Source organism: Protopterus annectens, chromosome 3.part0 (assembly GCF_019279795.1).
Source record: "Protopterus annectens isolate FY-2018-M chromosome 3.part0, PAN1.0, whole genome shotgun sequence".
In the NCBI taxonomy this organism is placed as follows: domain Eukaryota; kingdom Metazoa; phylum Chordata; order Ceratodontiformes; family Protopteridae; genus Protopterus; species Protopterus annectens.
This window is the reverse complement of record NC_056731.1, coordinates 127911289-127935268: the sequence shown is the minus strand read 5'-3', so window position 1 is coordinate 127935268 and position 23980 is coordinate 127911289. Positions and strand designations below refer to the sequence as shown.

At 39.7% G+C, this 23980-nt stretch overlaps 1 protein-coding gene across 2 annotated transcripts in view; it reads right to left on the bottom strand.

Moving 5' to 3' along the window:
* Window positions 1–23980, bottom strand: part of SLC39A12 (solute carrier family 39 member 12) — a 737778-nt gene that overhangs the window by 259193 nt on the left and 454605 nt on the right. For both annotated transcript variants that reach the window (XM_044064628.1, XM_044064627.1), the window contains exon 9: window positions 5280–5387. In XM_044064628.1, the coding sequence (XP_043920563.1) occupies window positions 5280–5387 (108 nt within the window). The remainder of the gene's footprint in view (window positions 1–5279; window positions 5388–23980) is intronic.

The following is a 23980-nucleotide window of genomic DNA, read 5'->3' as shown; positions in this document are numbered from 1 at the left end:
TGTGTGCGAATTGGGCAGCTATGTATGGGGCGTAATTTTTTTGGGTGCAGATTGCCCTTTTTTTTTTCTGGTGAGAGTGGAATGTGGGGTGGGGAAATAGGTATATTTTGGGAGGTTTTTCTGGTGAGAGTGGAATGTGGGGTAGGAGAAGTAGGTATATTTTGGGAGGTAGGTTGGGGAGGTAAACAGACAAGACAAACAAAATGCATACAGGGGCGGAGTATGACACATGGGTTGGGTGAACACCATTGATGGGGAAGGGTGTTTGGAAATCCCAAGCCCATGAGCCCACAGATGGCAACAGTGGAACTGAGATCCCCACCCATGGGCAGTCACCACTGCACCTTCACAGCTGGGGGGTGGCTGTGGTGGGAGCTACGTAGGAGGGGCAGGCTCACCCGTGAGTCATGCCACTCTTGCCTCGAGCTGGCATAGAGGATCAGCGACTGAATGCTGGATCTCCCTACGCACCACAGCCCGGACCATTCGGAGGGTGATAGGTGGCCCTCGTCCACCCACACTTGCATGGGGGGAATGAGCCCCATCCCCTGCAGCACTTCCACCTGAAGGTGGCACAAGACCAACAGAGGAGGGGGTCCCGGGCTGGGCACCGGAACTGCTGGTGCCAGGTGCCATCACCAGCTGAGGTGGGACAGGTGGGACCACTGGGACCGGCCTTCCCATACGTTCTATGTTTAGGAGTATTTAATGACAATATGGGTTAGTAATAGCCAACAGCATTCCAGTTTAGTTGTAACAGCATATAGTAGTATTCCCATTAACCCAACACACCAGAGTTCCAACAGTTGAACAGCAAGCATAACACATGCATATATAGAACAACAGTAGACATTCCAACAACATGCATAATTTATTGGTGGCAACAGGCCACCAAGATTGTGGTATTTGAACAGGGTACATGCATCGAAGTAAATGCAGATATTTATATAACAATAGGACATGTGTCCCAACAAATGTTATGAGATTAGACATACCCATTGAAGTGTGGAATTGCATTGTTTATGCACATACAGTAGGGTGTAAAAAGATACCTCTATTAACAACTTATCTTTACTTATAGTTTACACTACATTCCTATTGACTGCAGTTAAATATCCCCTACATGTATTACTACACTAGGCAATGTCCGTTAAATTGTGAAATGGGTTTTGCTAGTTCTTGATATACCTGACCTGTATCTGACATACAAACTGTCCTGGATGCAGATGTTACTGCTACATATTTATATTTTTCATTTATATGTATGTATATATCTGGATGTGTTCAGGTGACATTATCAGGTATTATGTTAACAGCCCCCTAAATTTCTAGCAGCATACTGACATTTCTGGGGAACACATTAACAAGCTACTCATGTGCCAGATTAACCTGTACATGCCGGCCATTAACCGACAGTTGAGGACTGTATATATGCTTAACAGCTACTGGCACTCCCTTCATTCACTTTATATGGGCCTACCCATGTGTGGGTTGACTGCACTTAATACAACAGTACTATTTCTATTATCCACGGGTGCAACAACATATCGCAGAAAGTGACACAGACACACTCCAGGAATTATACCTTTATTAATTACATTACACACTTTTCTAGTGGCAATCTCAATTATTTGATATATCAGTGCATGCAGAGGTCTTTTATTCAATACTTTTTATACCTTTATTAATGGGTTACAACACCTTTTCATGCTGTCTCACTTATTTTATATAACATTACATGCAGAGAAGTTATTCCTCACTTTTTATACCTTTAATAATGGGTTACAACACTCTTTTTCAGGCTCTCTCATTTCTTTTATATGACCACACATGCAGAATATTTACTAACCTGCCTGGTGGCACAGCCTTAGCAGCCTATCTGCATAGGCTTGCTGATTCGCAGCACGGACACCTGCAGCTATGAAGTAAATGAAGGGATATTGAGACATACCTATCCATAATATAGACTACAATAGCAATTCTTACATACTTCATTCCATGGCTACATACTCAGCAGTGGGTCATTTGGCATTCCACGGACCTCCTGTATCCAGTGGTTCAGTTGGTCCTCCTTGCATCTCTTCAGGTCTGCATGGTGGTGTCTGACCTGCTCACCAGTCCGAGGGATGCCTGTGGCACTGGTGAGATCATATGCTAAACGGTTCCAGGCTTCCGGTTTTTACTCCATGCCCTGGAACTGACCCTGCAGGAGTCTTGTATCATGATGATGGACGAGGAGCCAAACCATGTATTTTGACTCATCAATGCCCCACCGTTGCACTCAAAAATGAGAGCCCTCCCCAGCACCGGCCATACTGTCTGCAGATGGGAGCTACAACCAGTTATGGCAATTATTCCCGCCTATGGAGCTTAAATATACCTCATTTCTTGCACTTATTTGTGATTGGCCAGTTTTGAAATATCTCAGCTAAGAGCAAACCTGCTTAGCAATGGGTAAACTTCCATTGATATATATGAGTGTGTTGGAAATGCATCCATATTTAAAGCTGTCATGGCTTAGTGGTTTAGTACTGTGATTATGGTGCACAGTATCCTGGGTTTGAGGCCTGTCATTGCTTTTTATTTTACTACTGGCCAGACTGGATAGGAGGTGTGGCTGTGTTTAGCCGACTTTGCTCAGCTTTGCCCAATGTTGCTTGACGTTGCTCTATGTTGCCCTACACTGCCCGACGTTGCCTGACGTTGCCCAACATTGCACTAGTTGGTGCGGTGCGCAGCTCCTCACAAACATGTTTTGTTTGCGCTAGTTGGTGCGATGCACAGCTCCATGCAAAGCTATTGTGCTAGTTAAAGCACTACTAAGCTATGAGCAATTATACTTCACTGTGCTTAATACTAGTGGACTTTGCTTAGCAGTGTTACACATTACTTAAGATATGTTACTTATGCATTTATCAGTATGCATGACCATTCCACCTTCTTATAGATATATATATATATATATATATATATATATATATATATATATATATAAAATATCGTTCACTAACGCATAGGCCATTTCAATGCATTTTACTGGGATTCAAAAGGTAAATGTCAGGAGTTATTTTTATGCACACATTTCCTACAGAAAATAGGGAGGGTAGTGGTGGAACTCGAACTGGGAATGCCTCCTTTTTGTGCGATGGCTCTACCACTACACTATTGGGCTTCATTTGCATATCAGTAGTTTATTATCCTCTTCGATGTCTACACTGCTAACTGTAGCTAAGCAATGGGCAAACCCGCGCATACACGTGCAAATACGGGCAGCTATGTCGGGAATCATAAAAAAAAGGTAAGCTTTACATTTTTAACTTGTACAGGGATTTAGAGTGTGGGGGAGTGTAGTGTTGGGTTTGTGGACATTTGAGTGGACTTGCTCATTTCTGTTGACATTTGTTGTTTATGCACTTGCAGGGGCGTGGATATTTGGACTGCTCGGCAGTCTGACACACGCCCTGCACTCGTGCACGCTCCATGTTAGCCTTAGAGTTGAGTCAGCGCACCCTCATGAATATGCATGATGGGCTAATATCTAACTCTTAGACTGCAGTTTCCGTGTAAGACTTAGTTAGTCTTAAACGGAGGATTAGTGAATCCCGGCCTGTGCCTTTTCCCTTTAAATAAAATTGACTTAATTGTTTTTTTGGCCCCAAAAACAGTTTTTAAATGGATTTAAATTTTGTAACAGTGTTCTGATGAAGCCTACATTTAGTGGGTGAAAGCGCTTAACCTTAATTGTCATTAAAGAAGATTTTTATAGTACTGCTGGTGTGCTTGACCTTGTTGTGGTGCTATCTGTGACTCTTGTGCGTTCATGTTTTGGAAGAGGAATATATATATATATATATATATATATATATATATATATATATATATATATATATATATATATATATATGAGGCATGCAGATAGTAGCACTCATAAAAATGCAGTACATATTAACCATTAAACAGAAATTACATCCCATATGCCCTAAACATCAGATTATATTCTATACTGCAGTACTAAATTACACATATCCTAAACTATGTAAAGTACCAAAGAACCAAAAAGCACACAATTGCATAACAGACTATGGGCCATATTCAATAAAGCCTACACTTATTGTACACAATATGTATTCAATAAAATTCTTATGACATTTTTTTGCTTTCTAGTCACTCAGAAAGATTACACTAAGTGTACACGTAGTCTACACTTTGTGGTAACCTTTATGAATCTCTGTCAATATTTAAAGCTGCAAGAATATGAGTTGGAAAACTAAAATTAGGAGGAAGAACATGTGTGTTATGTCTGTGTTGTCTGGTCACTCAGAACACTGTACACTTAGTGTAGGCTTTAATAAATCTGGCCCTATATGTTGTTTAAAAACATACATTACAAGCACAAAAGACACACAAGCCATGTGAGACTCCTACACTTACATACCCTTAGAGAACCCCAACATAAACATATTACCCTCAGAACTGGGCTTATAGGAGATCAAATACAAGATTATTGTTGTCATAAATGTGTAAGAAGGCATCTGCATCAATCAAAATTGTACCGGCTAAGAAACAGTATTTTGTGACTTAGTCATGATTACCTCAGAGTGAGATATCCCATTATGTATTCCTGGATCCTCTGACTGTATACTTCACTTCATTAGCTGCAGAACATGAACACACGGACAATCACTTTTAAAACTGTCTGAGATCTTCAGAGACAGCGTTATGGCCCATAGTTCATGTTATATTGTAAGGCTCTGTGCCTGATGTATATAATCTGATTTCCCAATAGCTACATAGATGAGGGGGATGGAGAGTCCATGGTAGAACATCCACACTGTCAATGCATCACTTTGAATACAGCTTGTGGACTGATAGGCAAATTGGTGGGTTTACTTTGCCTACTTTAATTGTTGCCATTAGCATTAGGTTGTAACAGAAGGTATGACCAGAAGACATATATTTATCATAAAATAATTTACTGCATATAAAACCTTTGTAAGCTTTGTAGTTTAATATAACAAAACAGCTTTTCTATATATGTCAGATTCATAGCTGTATTATTTATCTGTATTCTACAAATAGTAGAATTATAGTTTATGCTTTCAGTTTCTACTTTTCAAACTCCTTCCCATTTGTTGTTGGAAATAATCTTGTAATATGGTTTGATTTTGCTATGCATTCTGCCTTAGATGACTTTAGCCTATTTTCAGTCATTCTTTCTTTGTACCCTTGCAATCAGAAACAGCAAGCACAGCACAAAACTAAACTAGAAAATATCATACCAGCTGCATTGTAGAAAGAGATTTTCCTCTTCCTGTTTGATTACTGAGGTTGGATTCCAGTTGAAGGTCTTGGGAATGTGCTAAGTGTCCATTGCCAAGTGAATGATCCTGCAAAAACATTACAGGGGAATTTTAAAGTTGCACAACATTTTTTCAATGATTTATAACACTAAGCATACAAGGTCATAGAAAACATTGCTTCCTTACCTTTTGTTTTTCAATTAAATATTGCTATGATTTGCAGACAATTTATCTGAACGAATACAGAAAAATGTTCAAATGGGCCATACATATAATCCCCTGAACTTTTTATACAAATCAACATTATTCTTTATGCCCAGTCTACAAGGTAACTGTTTCTACATACCTCAGAATGCAACAGGAGTTTCTCTAGCAACTATCTTTAGACTTTAAGAAGTTTGCAGTTTTGTAATTTAGGAATCCTAGATTCTTTCAAAGATGTGAGTGGTAGAAACATGTTGCTGTGTGAGACTGGAGTAATACAGTTTGTTGTGGTCCATTTTCACAACATTTGAAGTGGCATGCATCTTTAAAACCTAAGTGAATAATTTGAATTGTCAGTGCTACATTGCATCAGCTGTGGAAATAATCAATGATTGAACCAAATAATGGCTGCAAGGATAGCCTGTTTGGAGTAAAGGGAAAAGGTGTACCTGTTTGCTTTATTTTCCCCCAATTTCTGTGACCTTGGTTATACTATATTTACAGCTCACATGTGTAGCACCATTGGTCTAGTTATTTTTTCTGTAGCAAGCATTCCCTGTGCATGTAATGCTGGTCTCCCTTCAGTGATGGTACTCATGTAGGTGATATGAGGATTCCATAACTTCAGAGATTGTATTCACCTGTTCAGTTCTTTAAGGCTAAAGATGAAAAAGAGTTACACAGGTAGAAGTGTGCTTGGAAGACAAATCTAATCTGTGCATGTGTAAAGCATGGTATGTGCTAACATGAAGATTAGTAAATAAATGTTAGTCAGTAAGAAAATGCAAAATGAGTGTGGTTATATACCATCCAATGTCCTGCAAATACCAAAAGAAGGGAGGTATGTTTTCTGTTATGACAACCTCTCTTTAAAAATGTACCCTTACCAGGGTAGCTGACACAGCTTTGCTATCACTGTAACACTAAAGCATGACATTTGGGCAGTATCTCTAGTATTCAAGCACATGAGGTTGTTTAGGGATACAGACAGTTACAGCATCTCCAAAATTACAGACATGCCAAACTATATGAAATATTGATTGAGCCTCAAGTCTGTAATGTATTTTGAATGTACAGAGATTAGTCCATACTGTTCCTTTGGAAATGCCTTGACAGAAATCAGTTCTGAAACCCACTGCCCTGATAAAATGAGAGCTAACAGGACTCAGTAATGACTTGTTATAGATACAGGACAGGATGCAATACTATGGTTTGTTTGGTAAATTGTAGTGCCTTCCTTTCCTTCTTGAAAGAAACAAATAGTTGATCTCTTTTTCCCAAATAAGTATTTTTTTCACATTTTCAAATATACACATTATTTACTATAAAATATAAACATAATTGAATCATTCATAGACATTTAAAATCAAAACATAAAAAAATGAAATAATAGATGGAAACGATAAAGAGAGAAAATAAACAAATGCAAAGCATACAAGGAAAGGAATCCTACATAAAAAAGATTAAAAAAGTGATAGCCAACATTTATATTCACATATGACTTATTACTTATTATGCATAACATTTTATTGCATTTCAGTTGTGCTTATCTTGAGATGCACGAAGGCAATAATTAAGCATAGTCATATCTGCCTGTCACTAGTCCTCTTAACAGAAAGTACTGAAATAGCTTAGACGTCCATTCTTCATGCACAGTCATTCTTATTATTATAAATGCTAATATCATTTTATATATTAACTCCTTCTGTAAGTCCATCACTGAAGCAAACAACTGAAAACTAGGTTCACAACATATGCCAGTGCCCCAGATTGGAATCATTGATTCACTAGTTTCCAACTAGTACTGACAAATTTGACAACTCCATCAATTGTATTGACCATTTCATATCCTCAATGCTAGCACTAAGAAACAAAGCACAATAGAAAATAACCTCTCAGTTGAAAAATGAATGCCACACACTATTTTAATTTTAACTGAAAATGATGAACTGAAATATAATAGCTGAATATGTTAGAAATGTTTTATTCTTTCATTATAAAAAAGAATTGATTTGCCTCAATTTACCAAGTTATCTTTCCTGACACTTGAACAGAATCAGTTAGTGATTAAATTTCCTTTTATACTTCAGTCAACATCTTCTTAAATTCTAGTATCTTCTTAACGTCTAATAATATATGAAATTGCTCTTTCTAGTGAAATATCTTCCAAATGAGCCTTTTGTTGGAAATATCTCAATTGTCTTTGAAGAGGCATTCTTCTGGAGTCTAGTAGTTAACATAAAATACTGGAAGCTGAAATGATTGGTTCAGATACATATAAATCTATTTCAAGGATAAAGAAAGGTTCATTTTTAGAGACGCTATTTCATTTTGAAATACTATACACAAGTGCTTACACATTACTGTTTGCATTTCAGGAGTTCTTACAGATGAAATGACTGCTATTAGGAAAATAGATATCCAAGAAAAGTCTTAATGGCCACTGAATATGCTGGCACAAGAGGAATCATGACACACATCTCCAACTTGAAATTTATAACCCAAACTGTAGAGCTTTCCCTTTTCAAGAGGAGTACCCTCTAAGAAAAGTCACTTTAATAGAAAAATACTCAGTTTTAGCACTGACTGGGTAATTGAAGTAGTCTAGTTGTTTCAGAATTGCCGAAGGGCTCCAGTCTTTTAGCTAATATCTTAATCACAACTCTTGTATTTCTGAGTTTACTACTTTCTAGTAACAGGTGATATGGCCTCCTTCATGAGGCACAGCACTTTATTTTAAAATAGTTCACTTTGATATACTAAAATTTGGTCCACTATGGAGTATGAAAGATTCAGGGATTTGGCATTTTAATACTTTTCTCCATTGTTGAGACAGCAGATTACTGCATAACGGTAACTGATAAGGTAGCTGCAAGGTGAGCTAAATTAAAAGAAAATGATAGTTGCCTTACCAGAATTATAAGTAACTTCCTGTTCTGTTTTTACAAGTTTCTAGAAAATTGTGGATAAATTTCATCCCCAAGAGATTTTTTTTTCTCTAGACATCTAACAATCCTTGCTTCTCAGTGATACCCAAGAATTTTGCAAAGATGTTTTTCTGAATATCCAGCTATTTGGAAAAGCCATAGGATAAAGGTTTAGATATTTATAATACTGGCCTATATGATTCTGGTCTCTAAATATTTTAGTGCTCTGGTTGATAGAGTGGATATCTCAGACAAGGGTGTTTCCAACTGTGCCAGTCAGGCTAAAGATGAAAATTCCAAAAGACAAGAAAAATAAGATACAGAGATGAATGCATTATAAATAGAAATGTTGACAAGATGTCCAGTAGCTATGTGCTATCATATCTACATCTTTACAAATAATGTGACAGAAAGATTCATTTTATCATCACAGTGCTGGGATGGATATAAGGCAGTGCTGAGATGAAATACCATGATGACTTTGGGAACTAAAGAGGAGAATGAAAGCGTAGTGGATGTATTCCTAAAAATTCAAAGAACGTCTTGTTTTCCAGAACATACACCAAAATGACTTAATTCAGAAAGAAGCAAAACTTAAAACAGTTTTTTCACTTATCTACAACACATACCAAAGCTTAGATGTTATTAAAGGGAAACATTTAATGGCTGAATAGACACAATAACCCTAAGTGAAAGAAAGAATAATAAAGATTGTATAACAGGGTTTATTAACAAGAATGGGGGAGGGAATACTAGTTCAGTAAATTGAGGAAATGCTTGAGATCTTTTCATCCTTTTATCAGGATCTATATTGTGGTGTTAGGGTGGCAAAAGTCAAAATGATTCCAGGATACTGGTTTATTACACTCAACATTAATAGGTCTATATTATAACATCAAAATGTATCTCCGCTAAATTCCAATCCATTGACACCTATATAATGAAACCCAAATCAGCGAACATTGACAGTTCTTCCAGGGTAATTAATCACTTGCCCCCAAGCACACGGAATACACACCACGATAAATCAAATTCACCCAAGTGGGGGGGGCTTCACCCCAACACCCCCTAATGTGGGGTCTGTGCCCTCTACACCCCCCAACTATACATACCAACTTTGAGATGACACTAGTGAGTAAAAGGGCAAAGTTGTGGTGCTATCCAAGTCCTGAGGACAAACTACCCCATATACACTGAAGACTATCATAACAGTGTTTCCGAAAGTACAGTGTGGAAAATCTGGACATAGCTCATTTTAGGTCAATACCCTTAATAAACCTGGGTGCTAGAATTTTGGTCAAATATTTGGCTGTATGATTAGATATGGTTTTGCCTTTTTGCATTTACTCAACCCAAAGTGTCTTTGTTAGAACTAGACAGACAGCTCATAGCTGGTGGATGCTGCTGGAGTTTATAGAAGTGATACCAAAAAGGACAGTGAGGTGGGGAGATTTTTATTTTGCTTTTGTTTTCCATTGCCTAGTCAGGGTAGAACACTGATCGATGTGTATCATTCTCTGTCTCAGCCAAGGAGAGAAAAGAAAAAAGTAATGCCAATCAAAATACATAGAAAAAATATGAATGCAGGGACAATAAAAATGTCTTTACATTGAGTAATCTAGTCCTAAGCAAAGAATGTTAATAGTATAATAAATGTGTTATATAAAACAGCTTTGATACATGATGTATATGAAAAATGTATGCAAAATAAATAAAGAAATAAGAAGAGGAAAGGAGGTAAAACTAAGGGAGAGTAAGGAGACATGTATAGGAAGATAAGGAGGAAGGCGAGAAGAAGAAAGGGTGCTTATAGGAGGAATATGGGGAATGAGCTGCTGGGTAATGTATAATCAATATTATTATGGTGACCTGGGTCTTGGTTAGTTGATAATGATTTAAGTTATGGCTTCCTTATAATAGAACTTTCAAATTATTAATTTTACCATAAAACGCCTTTGACCCATTGTCTGTTGCTGGTAATGTGAAGTAAAAGTACATGTAGATTGTATACTGGGTACTTTAGATCTTCTTAATGTGCCTGCACCACAAAGAAGAAACTCACTAGATGTATTTAGCAAGGATGCCCCCCACCTAGCCTGTTTATCTTGGTTATTGAGGAATTATTGTTTTTGATCAATAATATGTCATTGGAAGGAAGCATGCATGAATTATTAATCAGTTATGGGAGAGGATTATTGTGAATAATTTCAAAAATAGCATATTTTCCAGGTTTTAGAGGATTACTCATTAGTCCTAAAAACTGATTTATTTGAAAAATAAGAAAATGTGTCTGAGACTTCATCGGATGATGTATCTCAGGCAGCTTTCTAATAATAGTGTGGCTGACTCCCTAAAATTAGAGCTAGAAAGTTGTAATACATACATAGAGGACACCATTTTGTGCAGAACAGATAAACACATTTTCAATCTCAAACAATTTGTTAATGGAGTTTGGCAGGTCTCTGTGAGGGGAAGATGTATTAAACCACCTATGCTGATACAGTACAAGTACCTGCAAAAAAAGATAAATATAATTAAGTCAGATAAAGCATCTGGAGAGAGCAACTTTGAAGTCTTGGATGAAGGGGTACAATCATGGGGATCTCCTGGTCCGTAAGATAAAACAGAGGAGGAGTCTGGCTTCTGTGTTATATATCCTTCCAGGTTTAGTCACCCATCCAGTGACTGATGCTGCCTCTATACAGGAAGAGTTTGTTTTGTTTCTAAGTTTACTGTGACTCATAAGGAGGTGATCCACAAAGGATACCTGAAATTATCAGGTTTGTAAGGCAAACCTTCCCCTCACCTCATAGGAATATGGCAGTGAAAAAAGGAGATCCATTCTGCAATAACAAACATGATAAAGGGCCATTTCTGATGGGCTGAATCAGAGATGCTGTAAGTACTTCCAAAAAAGGCCCTTCAAAAAAAAAATCAGAAAGAGTAAACTAAATTTTCCATCCTTCGTATCTATTATCTCTACTTCATAGCCAGTCATGGCATAGACAATATATGTGGTAAAGAAGGGTGTCACTCAGCCAGGGGCACTTTTCTAAATTCTCTTTCTCTCGCCCTCTCTTTAGCTCTCAGTAAGGATGCTCTACTCAGTCCCACCCGCAACCAAAAAAATGAATTACAGAGCCACAAAGCTTCTGTGAAGTTCTCTTAGGCTCTGTGTTTATTGTTTGGATCATGGTGGGTAAGGTTGAGCACAAAGACCAGAAACTTTGAAGGATAGAGTGTGACGGTAGCAACAGCACTGGGAGTGTGTAGCTGGTACCACTGTGAAGGTGTTAAAGTGAATGAAGTCAGCAGGGTGCATCTCCCAAGAATGATCCAGTTGTAGCAGGTATTTTTTTTTTATACCTGAAAGGCAACTAGTTATTCATATTTTTCAACTGCCCTGATTTTTTAGAATGTCTATGATTTTGAATGTTTTTGGTCTGTTTATTGTAAAACCTTTGGTGTAATGAAAAATCATTGAGGATTACATTTAGTGAATAATAAAAGATTTCTGTTTCAGACTTCATATCCTTCAGAAAAATGCATGCTATTGGAAAACGTATTATTCTAGCAACAGGCATAAGAATAATATTTAAAGTCTGCCCCTGATTTTGGGCATGTGTACTTCATTTTTTATTGTTCCCTCCTCATTTGCTTCATATTTTTCTGGTCTTCTGATCCAGTGCCTCCATTCATTGCCAAGTCTACCAGACCTTCCTTTCATCTCCCAGACTAACACTTTTTTTGTTGTGCTGGCGTCAGAACAAAACTTAAGGGTATCTTAGATTGGGTCTCGCTAGTAACTGCTCTAGTAACTGCTTCCATGAAGAGGATGGAATTTCTATGTTTTGACCTACTCTTGTGATCCTCCCCCTTCCCTGTAGTCATCCCAGAATCATCCTTGGGCTAACCAACTCTTCATGGACCATGCCTTCCCCCAAGAAGCACCAAGATGAATGTCACCCTGGGATAGACACACCAATTCATGTCTGTCAACTCCTCAGACACCCAAGCTGCTAAACAAACCTGGGTCTCCTGCTCCATAGTTAGGGCTTTTCCCTCTATCTTATGGCATTGGGTCTTTGTCCCACATTGGTGAGCTAAGAGTTTAAGTGCTGCAACAACTATATGAGATTCTTTAGCTTCTTACTTTTCACAAAATAATACTTTTCATTTAAAAAAGTCACAATGGTGAGTCCTTTACTCTATGGAAAAATCTTAACCATTTTTTTCTATAGGAGGTCTTTTCATTGTGAATGCTTCTTTACAGTCTTGGGAATGTGTAGCTCTGGCGACCCCGCAGAATTAAGGAGATATAAGTGGATTTTGACATACGATAAATAGTGGCCTCTGCCCCAAACTCCTCCTATTCTAAAACTGGGCCTGCTCAGAGGTGCATCAGAGAGGTTTCTGTAACTTGGAGGGAGAGCTGGGCATGGTATACTTATTATTTATTTATTTATTTAAATTTCCTCACAACAAAGCCTCAAAGGTCTACACAGAAGTTTGCTACAGCTTTTTATGGGAGATAAGGAATGTGTGGTAATTATTTCTTTACCTATCTTCAAAAGCTTTGTGGTATCTACAAAGGTCACCTGTGTTGGGGCTGGACCAGTTTGGTCAATATTTATTTTACATTACTCACGAGCTTCAAACGTATGCACAGAAGGTCACTATAGCTTGTCTAGAGGCTGTGTAGTGTCTAAAAGCAACAAGCTGGAATTTATTATTGTGATTGTTAGTTTCTTATTTTTACTCACAAACATTGGGTACATATACAGATTACTATTTGTGGAGGGGTGGTATTCATAAGGAGGCATGCTGTTTATATATCTCTGATTACAATAGACCGAGGTACATAACCATGTTCTATTTGTTTTTTTTTTCATTTTTTTTCATATCCAATAACAGAGAGGTACACAGTATGTGGCTGGCTTTTGTGCTAAGGTCCATCTATATATAATATATATCGGTCGACCTGTTATTATTGAAAACTCACTTCACCGAACTTCTAAAAACCAGAACAACTTCACTGAACCCTTACTTGCATGAACACTTGGGTCACCGGAATTTTACTCCGGGAAAGTAAAGACAGGGGAGAAAGTGGTCTATGGAGAAGTGGGTAGGTTGTACTACAGGACCAGCTAGCTGTCCACCTAACTCACACTGTAAGCAAATGAGCTCAAGGGGGATTTATTGGTGGGACGGAATTGGCCATAGGGCCCTCAACCTCAGCTGGGAATCGGGTACATTTAGATGATCCATCAGCCACAGTCCTGTGGGGGAAAAATGTTGTGCAAAAACAAAATAAAAGTAATTAAAAAAAAGAAATAAAATAAAATAAAAAATAGAAAATGAAATGTTCCTCAATTATCCTTCCCAACCAAGCCAGCCTCATAGTTCAAATCATCTTTATCTTCTTCAATCTTATATGCAGTGTCAGTTTTATTGTCTGTGGACTTGTTCTTGCTGTCATGGTGGAATTTCACAAAGACTCCGATTCCATATGCTAGATTTTTTTATGGAAAACTGGGGAGGCAATGGCCTTTCTGTGACCAAAGCACTATAATATTCCCCTGCAGCTCCTTATTTTCCATTCATATTGTTTAAGCTTATCTGATAAGGTCACCCAGTTTCCTTGGTTCTGTTTTTGGTGTCTATAGAACCCTTGAGTAATCTAGGAGCTATCAAGTGAGTTATCTGACTGTCCATTTCATAATGTGGAACAAAAGGTCTATATTTTGCAGATCACTGCCTAATTCTAATCCAGAATCCATTTGACAACATATTACATATGACAGGAGCAATCCGCTCAGATTTTGCTAAAGTGTCAGAATTGCATGTGAATATAAATAAAAGTTTTCCTAGTGAATGCCCTAACTCTGGCACTGAAATTATTGGGTACCCACTTTCCTTTAAAATTGATCAAATTGACTCCCAAATATGTGGATATTTTAGTTCAACAATACCAGCCTACTATGATTGTTGTGGTCCTGAAACCTCTGTCGAATACATTGTTCTTATGAGTACACATAGAGAAGAAATTCAATTTGTCTTTGGTGATGAAAATTGCTGAGGTTAAAATGTTTATAGCTCCACTGATTTTTCATATTCATCATTATCTTCTAACCCCCACCCAGAATGAGTGGCTAGTAAAAAATAAAACTAAAGCAATGAGACCCGAGCCTCGACACCAATCATCTAAAAATTCAAAAAACAAAGCTCATTCTGTTCTCAAAATGATGACAAATAGCCCAAGAGCCAGGAACACTGAAATAATTGGCCCATTAAAAGTATTTCAGAAAAATGAAGAATTTATTCTGTAAAAAAGTTTTCCACCAGAAGTTGTTAAGAACTTTTGTCTTTGCATGAACCAGAACTAACAATGACTGAGTATCAGAAAACTTCTTGTCCTGTTTGCTTTGACATTGTTTGAGGTGTTTCATTTTTGCTTCTAGAGTAGATACAGAAGTTCTTGGCTTATACCGAGACATGCAGGCTAGTTCTCCAAAGACAGGAATGTATGCCCTCTGTGTTTACGAAGTGGTTAGATAAGATGACTAGTGTTATATACTTAAGTGTTTGAAGGTAGGGTGTAAATGTAAAATAGTGTATAGGCATATGTCAGTTTGCCCGATATACAGTGCTGGCTTAGGAAGCCCTCAAGGAGGACTGCATGTTAGAACAATTGGCCTGTCTTGTATGCCATTCGGTGAACAAATATTGCCAAAAAACACTTCCAGTGATCACTGAGGCTGCAGCTTTCCCAGCTATTGGGTGATCTTACAGTTGGCATAAATAAGCTGTGGGGTGTGGGGTCTCCCAATCATGGAGGGTGCAACAAGGCTTGCAAAAAAGACGTCTTTGGTAATCATCAAAAGTGTTTTTTGGCTGTATTTTTTACCAAGCTGCTTTTGATTTAAAGTCATTCAGTGATTGGAAGAAAATGGATATTCTGTTTACTTTATTTATTTTGCATAGTCTGACTGGGTCATACAAGACCCCTTTGAACAGAAGACCTGGAAGAAAAGCACCAACCATCACATTGAAATTGAAATACAGAATACAATAAAACAGGAATTACATTGCAAAATGTAGTAATAAAGAGCAAACACTGTAGCAATAAATGAATAAACTACAAATGAAGAAATACTTTAAAAGGTAAGGAACTGATAAAATCAAGAGGGAAACAGCATGATAAGTTATGTTAAGAAGATGTACATTGCATAGGTAGAAATAATAGATGTGAAACATTAGAATGAAGAAGAGAGGGGATATAGAGGAGTAACAGTAGTCTGAGAGAAGGAAAAAAAAGTGAAAAAGAGGTACAAAAATATACTGGAAAAGTATTTGAAGAGAAGGAGGTATATGGAAGGGGAAAAGTGGCACAGTACAGGAATAGTGTATGTAAATATTTACAGACTAAGGAAAAAAATGGGTGTGGATTCAACAGTAAGAGATTAACAAGATAAATGAAGTTATGGAATGTAGGGTTTTAGGGAATGTAAGGAATGATTCGGGGGAAACTGGAATTAGCCTGAAAAGTGGGCACAAGAACAGAGGAATATAGAAAGTCTTTTAGTTTGGCTTTGAAGTTATAGGAGGATGTTATTTGTCTGATGGTGGTCAGAAGGGAGTCCCAACTCCCAATCCTTTGATAAGCAGGTAGACTATAAGACATCACCAAAAGTATTGTATAATTTTTTGACAAGGATGATTCATGTTCTTGAAATGGAGAGATTATGACAGGGAGCACCACTACTGTAAAGAATTCGAGGATGGGAATTTATCAGGAAAGTAGAGTATCTTACGGACAAGTTTTAATTTAGAGAAACTAACACCATTTGTGAATTCTAACCAGTTTATTTCTTTGAGGGCTAAACAGAAGTGAGCAATATTAGGCATCTTGGGGGTAAATTTAACATTTTGCTACAGCATTGCCCTGGGGTCGGATTTACGAAAGCTTGCATGGAGTTGTAGAGTATAGTAAGACGTCAGACAACCAATATGTCTGCCGAGAGATCCAGCAACAGCCGGCAGGGGCATCCATGAGAGCTTCTAAAGCTACTCTTGCACGGACAGCATCATGGTATGCAAATTACCTCATTTGCTGCTGAAAGCTATGCAAATGAGGTAAATTTGCAATCCAGGAAACACTAACCTGTCTGTGGAAGAGTAGTGTTATCTGCAGAAATGTACTCCGTTGGTAACGGAGTACCATTCTGCAAATAGCTAAACGGAGCTATGACAGCTCCAAATAAAGGATGCATACAGTTTAGGAAGCATGCCAATGGCCAAATATAAGGATATCAGCATGTATAAATGTTTAAAATTATTAAAATCTAACTTTTTTCCCAATCTCCGATGTTTAAGTGTAGGGCAGCACCGCGCAAATGTACGGTGCTTTAAAAAAAACAGAAAATAATTTAAAAAGAGCCAAAAATAGCCATTTTCACTTAAAGGCTTATCCTGCCATGCAGGTGAATTGCAGGCTGAAGACAACATGACCACTGAGTAGTGATTGCTAAGGGGGGGAAGCTCAGTGTGAAAGATGTAACCATGCATTAGTAGGCAATCCTATGCAAATGAGGATAAGGATAGTGAATCCCAATTTTCCCCAGCATGTGAGCCATGTCCCAAGAGTGTAAGTGTAGGAGTAGGGGAGTAGTAGAGTAGAATATAGGTAACATCATGAGTGGGTGTGTCAGAAAGGCTGTAAGCTTACTGGAGCACAGTGTCTTGTGTTTGCCCTAAGTTGCTCAGGATTGCAAGAGACGTGTCTACAGTTGTCCTTTTTGAAAACCAGAATCCAAAGGCCTACTCCATGAATATATCTGAAATTTCTTGCAAATGTGCACACAGTGTGTGAGCACGTGTATGCTCTTGTGCACATGTGTGCACTTGTTTGCGCGGCGCTGCCATGGGTGGAAACAGAAAGGGAAAAGGAAGGAAAAGAAGTAGTAGGAAGTTAACCAAGGAGAACCAGCAGAGCTGCCAGGTGAAATATATCAGAATCAGCCAATTACACAGGTAGAAGACTAGCCCAGCCCATCCCAGCACTTCAAACTCTGCAAACAGCATTCTTCCCTGTTTTTTTCCCCAAGAACTCTGCAACACTGCAGTTTACAAAGAGGGAAAGCTTAAAAACTTTAAAGTCAGACAAAATGTTAGGGGCTGCTCTTGCTATCAAAACCAACATGTGCAAGGTGCTGAGGGTGGTGATGTTGTGAATGCTGCTGAGCAACCCAAAGTGAGGAGATGGAGAAGAGTGTACAGACCCAGGGTAACCTACCAGGGGCTACATGAGCTGGAGATAGTGGAGCGCTATAGGGTGGACAGAGACCTCCTGCAGCAAATTGTTGAGCTGTGCTGGCCATGCCTCACACACAGAACCAACAGAAGGGAACCCATCCCAGTGGATACCAAGTTATGTGTGGCCTAAGAATACTAGCTACAGGTACCCTCCAGAGACCTACTGGTGATAATATGTGGATTTCACAGGCATCAGCATCCATGGTACTGCACCAGTTCCTGGATGTCATGTCAGCACATGTCGGTGAGCACTTATATTTCCCCAATTCCCATGAGGAATTGGCCAGCAATATGCGTCTTTTCCACCAAATAGCAGAATACCCTGAGGTAGTGGGTGCAATAGACTGCACGCACATACACATCAAAGCACCACCCGGTGAGTGGGGTAGGGTCTACATCAACCGCAAGGGCTTCCCCTCCATCAACTGTCGGGTCGTGTGTGATGCCCAGGGCATAATAATGAATGTGTGTGCTGGCTGCCCTGGAAGCTATCATGATTCCCACATCTGGCATCTGACGCAGCTGTACCAGAGATTTGCCAATGGGGACATCCCTGATGGTCACCTAGTGGGGGATGTTGGATACGCACTGGAGCCGTGGCTGATGCCACCCATCAGAAATGCACACACACCCGAACAAGAACTCCATAATGAGGCACACGTATAAACAAGAAACATTATTGAGCGTGTGTTTGGGATGCTCAAGTCATGGTTCCAGTGCCTGGACACATCTGGTGGAGCCTTGCAGTACTCACCTACTACATGTAGCCAAATTGTCATGGTATGTGCCATGCTACACAATATGATCCTGCGAAAACAGCTGCAGCAGGAACAGCATGGGGCAGGGCCAAACAGCCCCCCACCATTGCCAAGGCCTGCACAGGCACAGCATGACTCGGAGGAGGAACAACCTGAGCCTGCCCCAGTAGGCAGAAGGAGGGGTGCCAAGTATGACCTGGCCTTGGCAAAGAGGCAACGCATAGCACATACATTCACTCAGTAGGAACCCTAGAAATGACACCTCTCTCTGACTCGCACATACAGTAAAAGGGATGCCTAACTTGACACTACCTGTTTTCAAACATGTATAGGGATTGTACTATGTGCATCCGACATAGGCAGCCCTGCAGCACCACCTGAGGCATGAGTGCCCTATTTTAAGCAATATAAAGCACTGCTAAGCACATTTTACCAGTATTGAGTATATTTAAATAAAATCGCACGTAGCTGCGCACTGCGCTAACCAGCTCAACGTCGGGCAATGTTGGGCAATGTTGGGCGAAGTTGGGTAAACACGCTCACACCTGCTTTACTGTTCCTTAAGCAGTCTTATCTGCCCAGCAGGAAAATAAAAAGCAGTAACAGGGCTTGAACTCAGGATACTGTGCACTATAGTTACAGTACTGAACCACTAAGCCATAACAGCATTTCACTGGCACTGACACAGCTTAACTCACTCACACATACCAGTTGGGGGGGGGGGTCACATACCTAACAGTCACAGCCAGCAGGACAAATGTAGACAAACATAAACACAAACAAATGCTGTATCATGCCCTCTGAAGAGGCATATGAGTAACCTCCCCCCAGGCCTATGCAGACAGATAACAGCAGGCCAGGCAGTGAGATGTGGGTTGGGTAGGCTATGAAATCACAAACTAATATGCGTGTAATTGGAAGCTAAGTTCTGTAGTGCAGTGGTATGCCTCAAGCCAGTATGGTAGGCAACAGTACAGACTGAAATGGAGTACCTGACATAGCAGTGCAGGCCTAGCAAATGTGTATAAGTGTCAGGTGAACCCTTCATCCTATGTACACACACAGTAACAATCAGGTGTGCCCCCGGGTAGAAATGTACAAATAATAGCTGTCTCCACTGTATGTAGAATGACTCACGGAAGCCCTGCAGGCACACTGTGCTTCCTGTCGATGTACAGCACAAAGGTGAGCCCTGAAGTAAAAAACAACTTGATTTTCACACACATATAGTATATATGCTCATACTGGGCATGCTCACACACTTAGGCCATGTCTGAGTACAGCAGTGGGCCACACATATCTGGCAGTTGCAGTTCTTACTCCAGACACTTGTCACTATTCACCAATCCTGCCTTGTGCACACACTGATATGAAAACAGACCCATATAATATATTGGGCACCTGTCATAATCAAACTATGTACTCCAAGTTCTTAAGTTGTTCAAAGAAAGTGAAAAACCAAAGAAGATCAAAAATTCTCCAATCAGTATCATCAAGAAACAATGAGCACTCCTAACATTATCCAAGCCATGGTCAAAGAGTCCATAGAGAACCATGAAGCTTTCTTTCCCTATGTCATAAATATCAATGTAAACTCAAATATGTTCTGAGTCAGTGCAAACTGTAAATGAAACCATGTATATGACTGATATTGCCAACATCTTGTCAGACAGGTTTATACATATTTACCCCCTTCTCACTGACAAAAGGGCCCATTATCATACCTGGAGATTGTGAAAACCTAGAAATCACATATACAATAGTTAAACAGCTCTTTCCAAACCTAAAAACACGGCGTGTATGGGATAACATGGTTTCCCTGGCTGTGTCATATGTGAACTCCAAAACAAACAGACCCTGCACCTGAATAGTCTGTTGGATTGGGAGGGTGGCCTAATGGTTAAGGTGCTTGTCTTACAGACACAAGGTGCAGGGTTTGAATCTCACAAGGGATAATTGGCTAGGCTCACAAGGGCAGTTAGCTTAGTACTAATCTATGAACCTATGAGACTCACCGTCTGTACAGGATATGAAACTGTTGAATGGGTTACAGCAACGTCTGGCACACTCCATAAGTGTTGGTGCACAACAGACCATGGGAACTATTGTCTTATAAGCCTGATGTGCAAGGCCATGGAGTGCATCATTACAGAACTCATAAGCAGAGCTATTGAGAGCCTACAAACAGCCATCCCTACCCATTTTGGTTTGGTGAGGGGCAGATCATGGTTCCTAAACCTGCTAGACAGTTTTCAAGGCAGTTACCCAGGACATGCATCAATGAAATGAGCTACACATGGCCTACATAGACCTTGAAAAGCCCTTTTCCAACATCCCACACACATGTCGTATCCACAAAATCAACAACCTGTGCATAAAGATGTATGTCATCTGATGGATTGCCAACTGGGGCACAGATAGATCCCACAAGGTAAGAAATGTGGTCTCCTGTTCAAGCTGGTAACAACTGCTGTCCCCCATGGCTCAGTCCTGGGACCCCTCCTGTCTGGTAAATACTTTTCTGAAATACAGTCAAACATGAGGGCTATGTTTAGCAAGGTTTGCGGATGACTGCAAAAAGGTTGTCATAATCGATGTTTGGGACAACAGAGACATCCTTAAAAAGGGTCTCAGTCAGACAGATGTGGTGTCAAACTTATGGGCTTGAGCTACAGTCATACAAATACCACATAGGTGCCAACACCCTAAATATGGTGGTAATAATAAGGGATTTATGGACACATGTGGATAGTCATCACTACTTCCAGAAACACATTCACAAAGTGGTTAGAAAATCATGCTATATGTTCCCACAAACTGCCAAGGTCTTTGCATGTAGGTCAAAGGAGGTTCCCTCTACTCATCAGTCATCAGACCCATCACATTGTACCACAACACACTTGCGATGAATCTGACTAGGCACCTTCAGCAGCTGGAAAGACCACTGATGTACCTCAACAAGAGCATTACTGGCCTCATACAGTTGCCCCATGCAACAAGACTGAATTTAACTCAATCTGTACTCTGTTGCATACTGTCTACTCAGGTGATCTCTGCCCAACAGACAGGTCCATGTCCAATGCAGAACAGATGTACATGTGCTATCTGAAGTAAACCCAAGCTCACTGTACTACATGCTCTAGGGATATCATCCTCACAACGATAAATAGAACATGTTGGAGGGATACATTAATAACTCACAGACTTCCCTTTCTTTGGAACAGGCTCCGTCCCAACCTACATTAAGCTGAGTCCCTCACTGACACTCTTCCAGAGGAGCCTTGATGAGTGTATGTGAAACTGAACTGTCACACCATGGATCACTTCATCAGCTCTACTACACAGAGGCCTAGGGAACTAACTCCATGGGAGGTGATAGCTTCCCACTCTGGCCATACTAATATATGCCTTCAGGCAGATAGCCTATTACCTACCTATGTACCTATATATATATATATATATATATATATATATATATATATATATATATATATATATATATATATATATATATATATATATATATATATATATATATATATATATATATATATATATGTAGGGGGAACACAGTATAATAAGCCAAAGATGGATGGGCAGAGATGTGTGTAAGAGGGTGACCATGACAGGGAGCCATCCAGGACTGTCCCACCCAGCACACATCCCAATGGCACAAAAAACATCAGGTGCACATCTCACCCAGTGTAGATAACAGCCACCAGTATCTTTAAGCATTACAGTGTATGTGGTCCATGTGCCTGCTGCACAACATGACTGTACAATGAAGTACACATCTACTATTTGTAGACATGTACCTGTCACATAGTCTACTACATACCTATGAACCTATCTTCAATTTGGCATATGTTAGCCTAGGCAAGTTTTGCAGCTTTCACCACCCCATTGGGTAGCTCCCAAGCCCTTGTTCTAATAGTTAGTACCCTAAGCCCCTTTATAGTGGGACTGCTGATGTGATGGCCGGCATGAATTGTCTGTTTCCCATCCACTCATCAAGGTTCCTATTGAAGAGTGTCAGCAAGGGGCTCTGTCTGATGTACATTGGGACTTTGTTCCACAGTATGGCAAGTGTCTGGGATGGTACTCTATCCCACCAGCATGTTGTATTCATTGTTGTGATGAGGTTCATATCTCTGAAGTGTGTAGGGCGACTCAATTTTGTTATCTTTAGATGGAGCATGCTCAGCAGTTATGTGTTGGACATGGCTCTGTAAGTTAGGCAAAGTGTGCCTCTGAGTAGGCGGTATGCAGCGAAGAATATATTTAGTTTTACTAGTTGTGTTGCATAACATAACTGTTTGAGGCCAGTAATTCTCTTGGTGAGGTACCTCTGTGGTCTCTACAGCTGCTCGATATGCATAGTCCAGTACATCCAAAATGGTGCATTGTACTCAATGATGGGTCTGATGACTTAAGAGTAGTGGGCCACCACTCTCTCTTTGGATCCTGATGCAAACCCTTTGTTGATTAGTTGGGCCACATAGGATTTCCCAATCACTTTGGCAACATGGTTGTCAAAGGAAAGATGACTATCTACTTGTGTTCCCAGATCCCTTATTAACTTGTCAGTTTTAAGGTGGTAACACCTATGTGGTCATTTTTGTGTACTTTGTTTTCACCAAAGGGAATCACTATGCATTCCCCCACATTGAGCTTGAGGCCATGATTCTGACACCACACATCTGTTTCATAGAGTCCCTTCTGGAGAATATTTGTGTCATCCGGGGAATCTATTATGGCAAACACTTTACAGTTCCCAGCAAACTTAGTCAACCACAATCCTCCTGTGTTAGCATGTACTTTTGAGAAGTCTATGCCAAACAAGAGGGACCCTAGGACTGAACCCTGGGGCCACCATTTGTTACCAGTGTAGAGTCTGACATGTAGCCAGCAACTCTTAATTTGTGGAATCTATCTGTGAGCCAGTTTGCAATCCATCTTGTGATGTAAGGATACATGCCAAGGTTGGTGAGTTCATCTATGATATCTGACTGAACCCGACAAACACAAAAACACTGTATTCCTATGTGCCTTGAAACGCCAACCTGGTCTTCACAAACAAGCCAAGCAGGGTGTAATTAAAATATAAATAACTTTTATTCCATAAAAAATAATGCAAGTTAAGTGCTTTCACTCACCAAATGCGAGCTTCATCAGATACCTGACTGGGGAATGGTGTCAAAGGCTGTAGTGAGGTATAGGTAGGCTGTGTTGAGCTCATTTCAATCATCTGTAGCCTGGGTAACGGTCTCAAAGAAATCCACCCAGTTCAGGAAGCGTGATCTGCATATGATGAAGCCAAACTGGGTGTGCTCAACTCTGTGAAGGTTCACAATCTCTTTATTGTTGACTTCCATTATGATTGGCTCCATTGCCTTAAAGAGCAGACTCATCAGGCTCACAGAGCATGAATGCCAAGGGGTTTTTGTGGCTCCACCCCTGTGGAGTGTGAAGAATG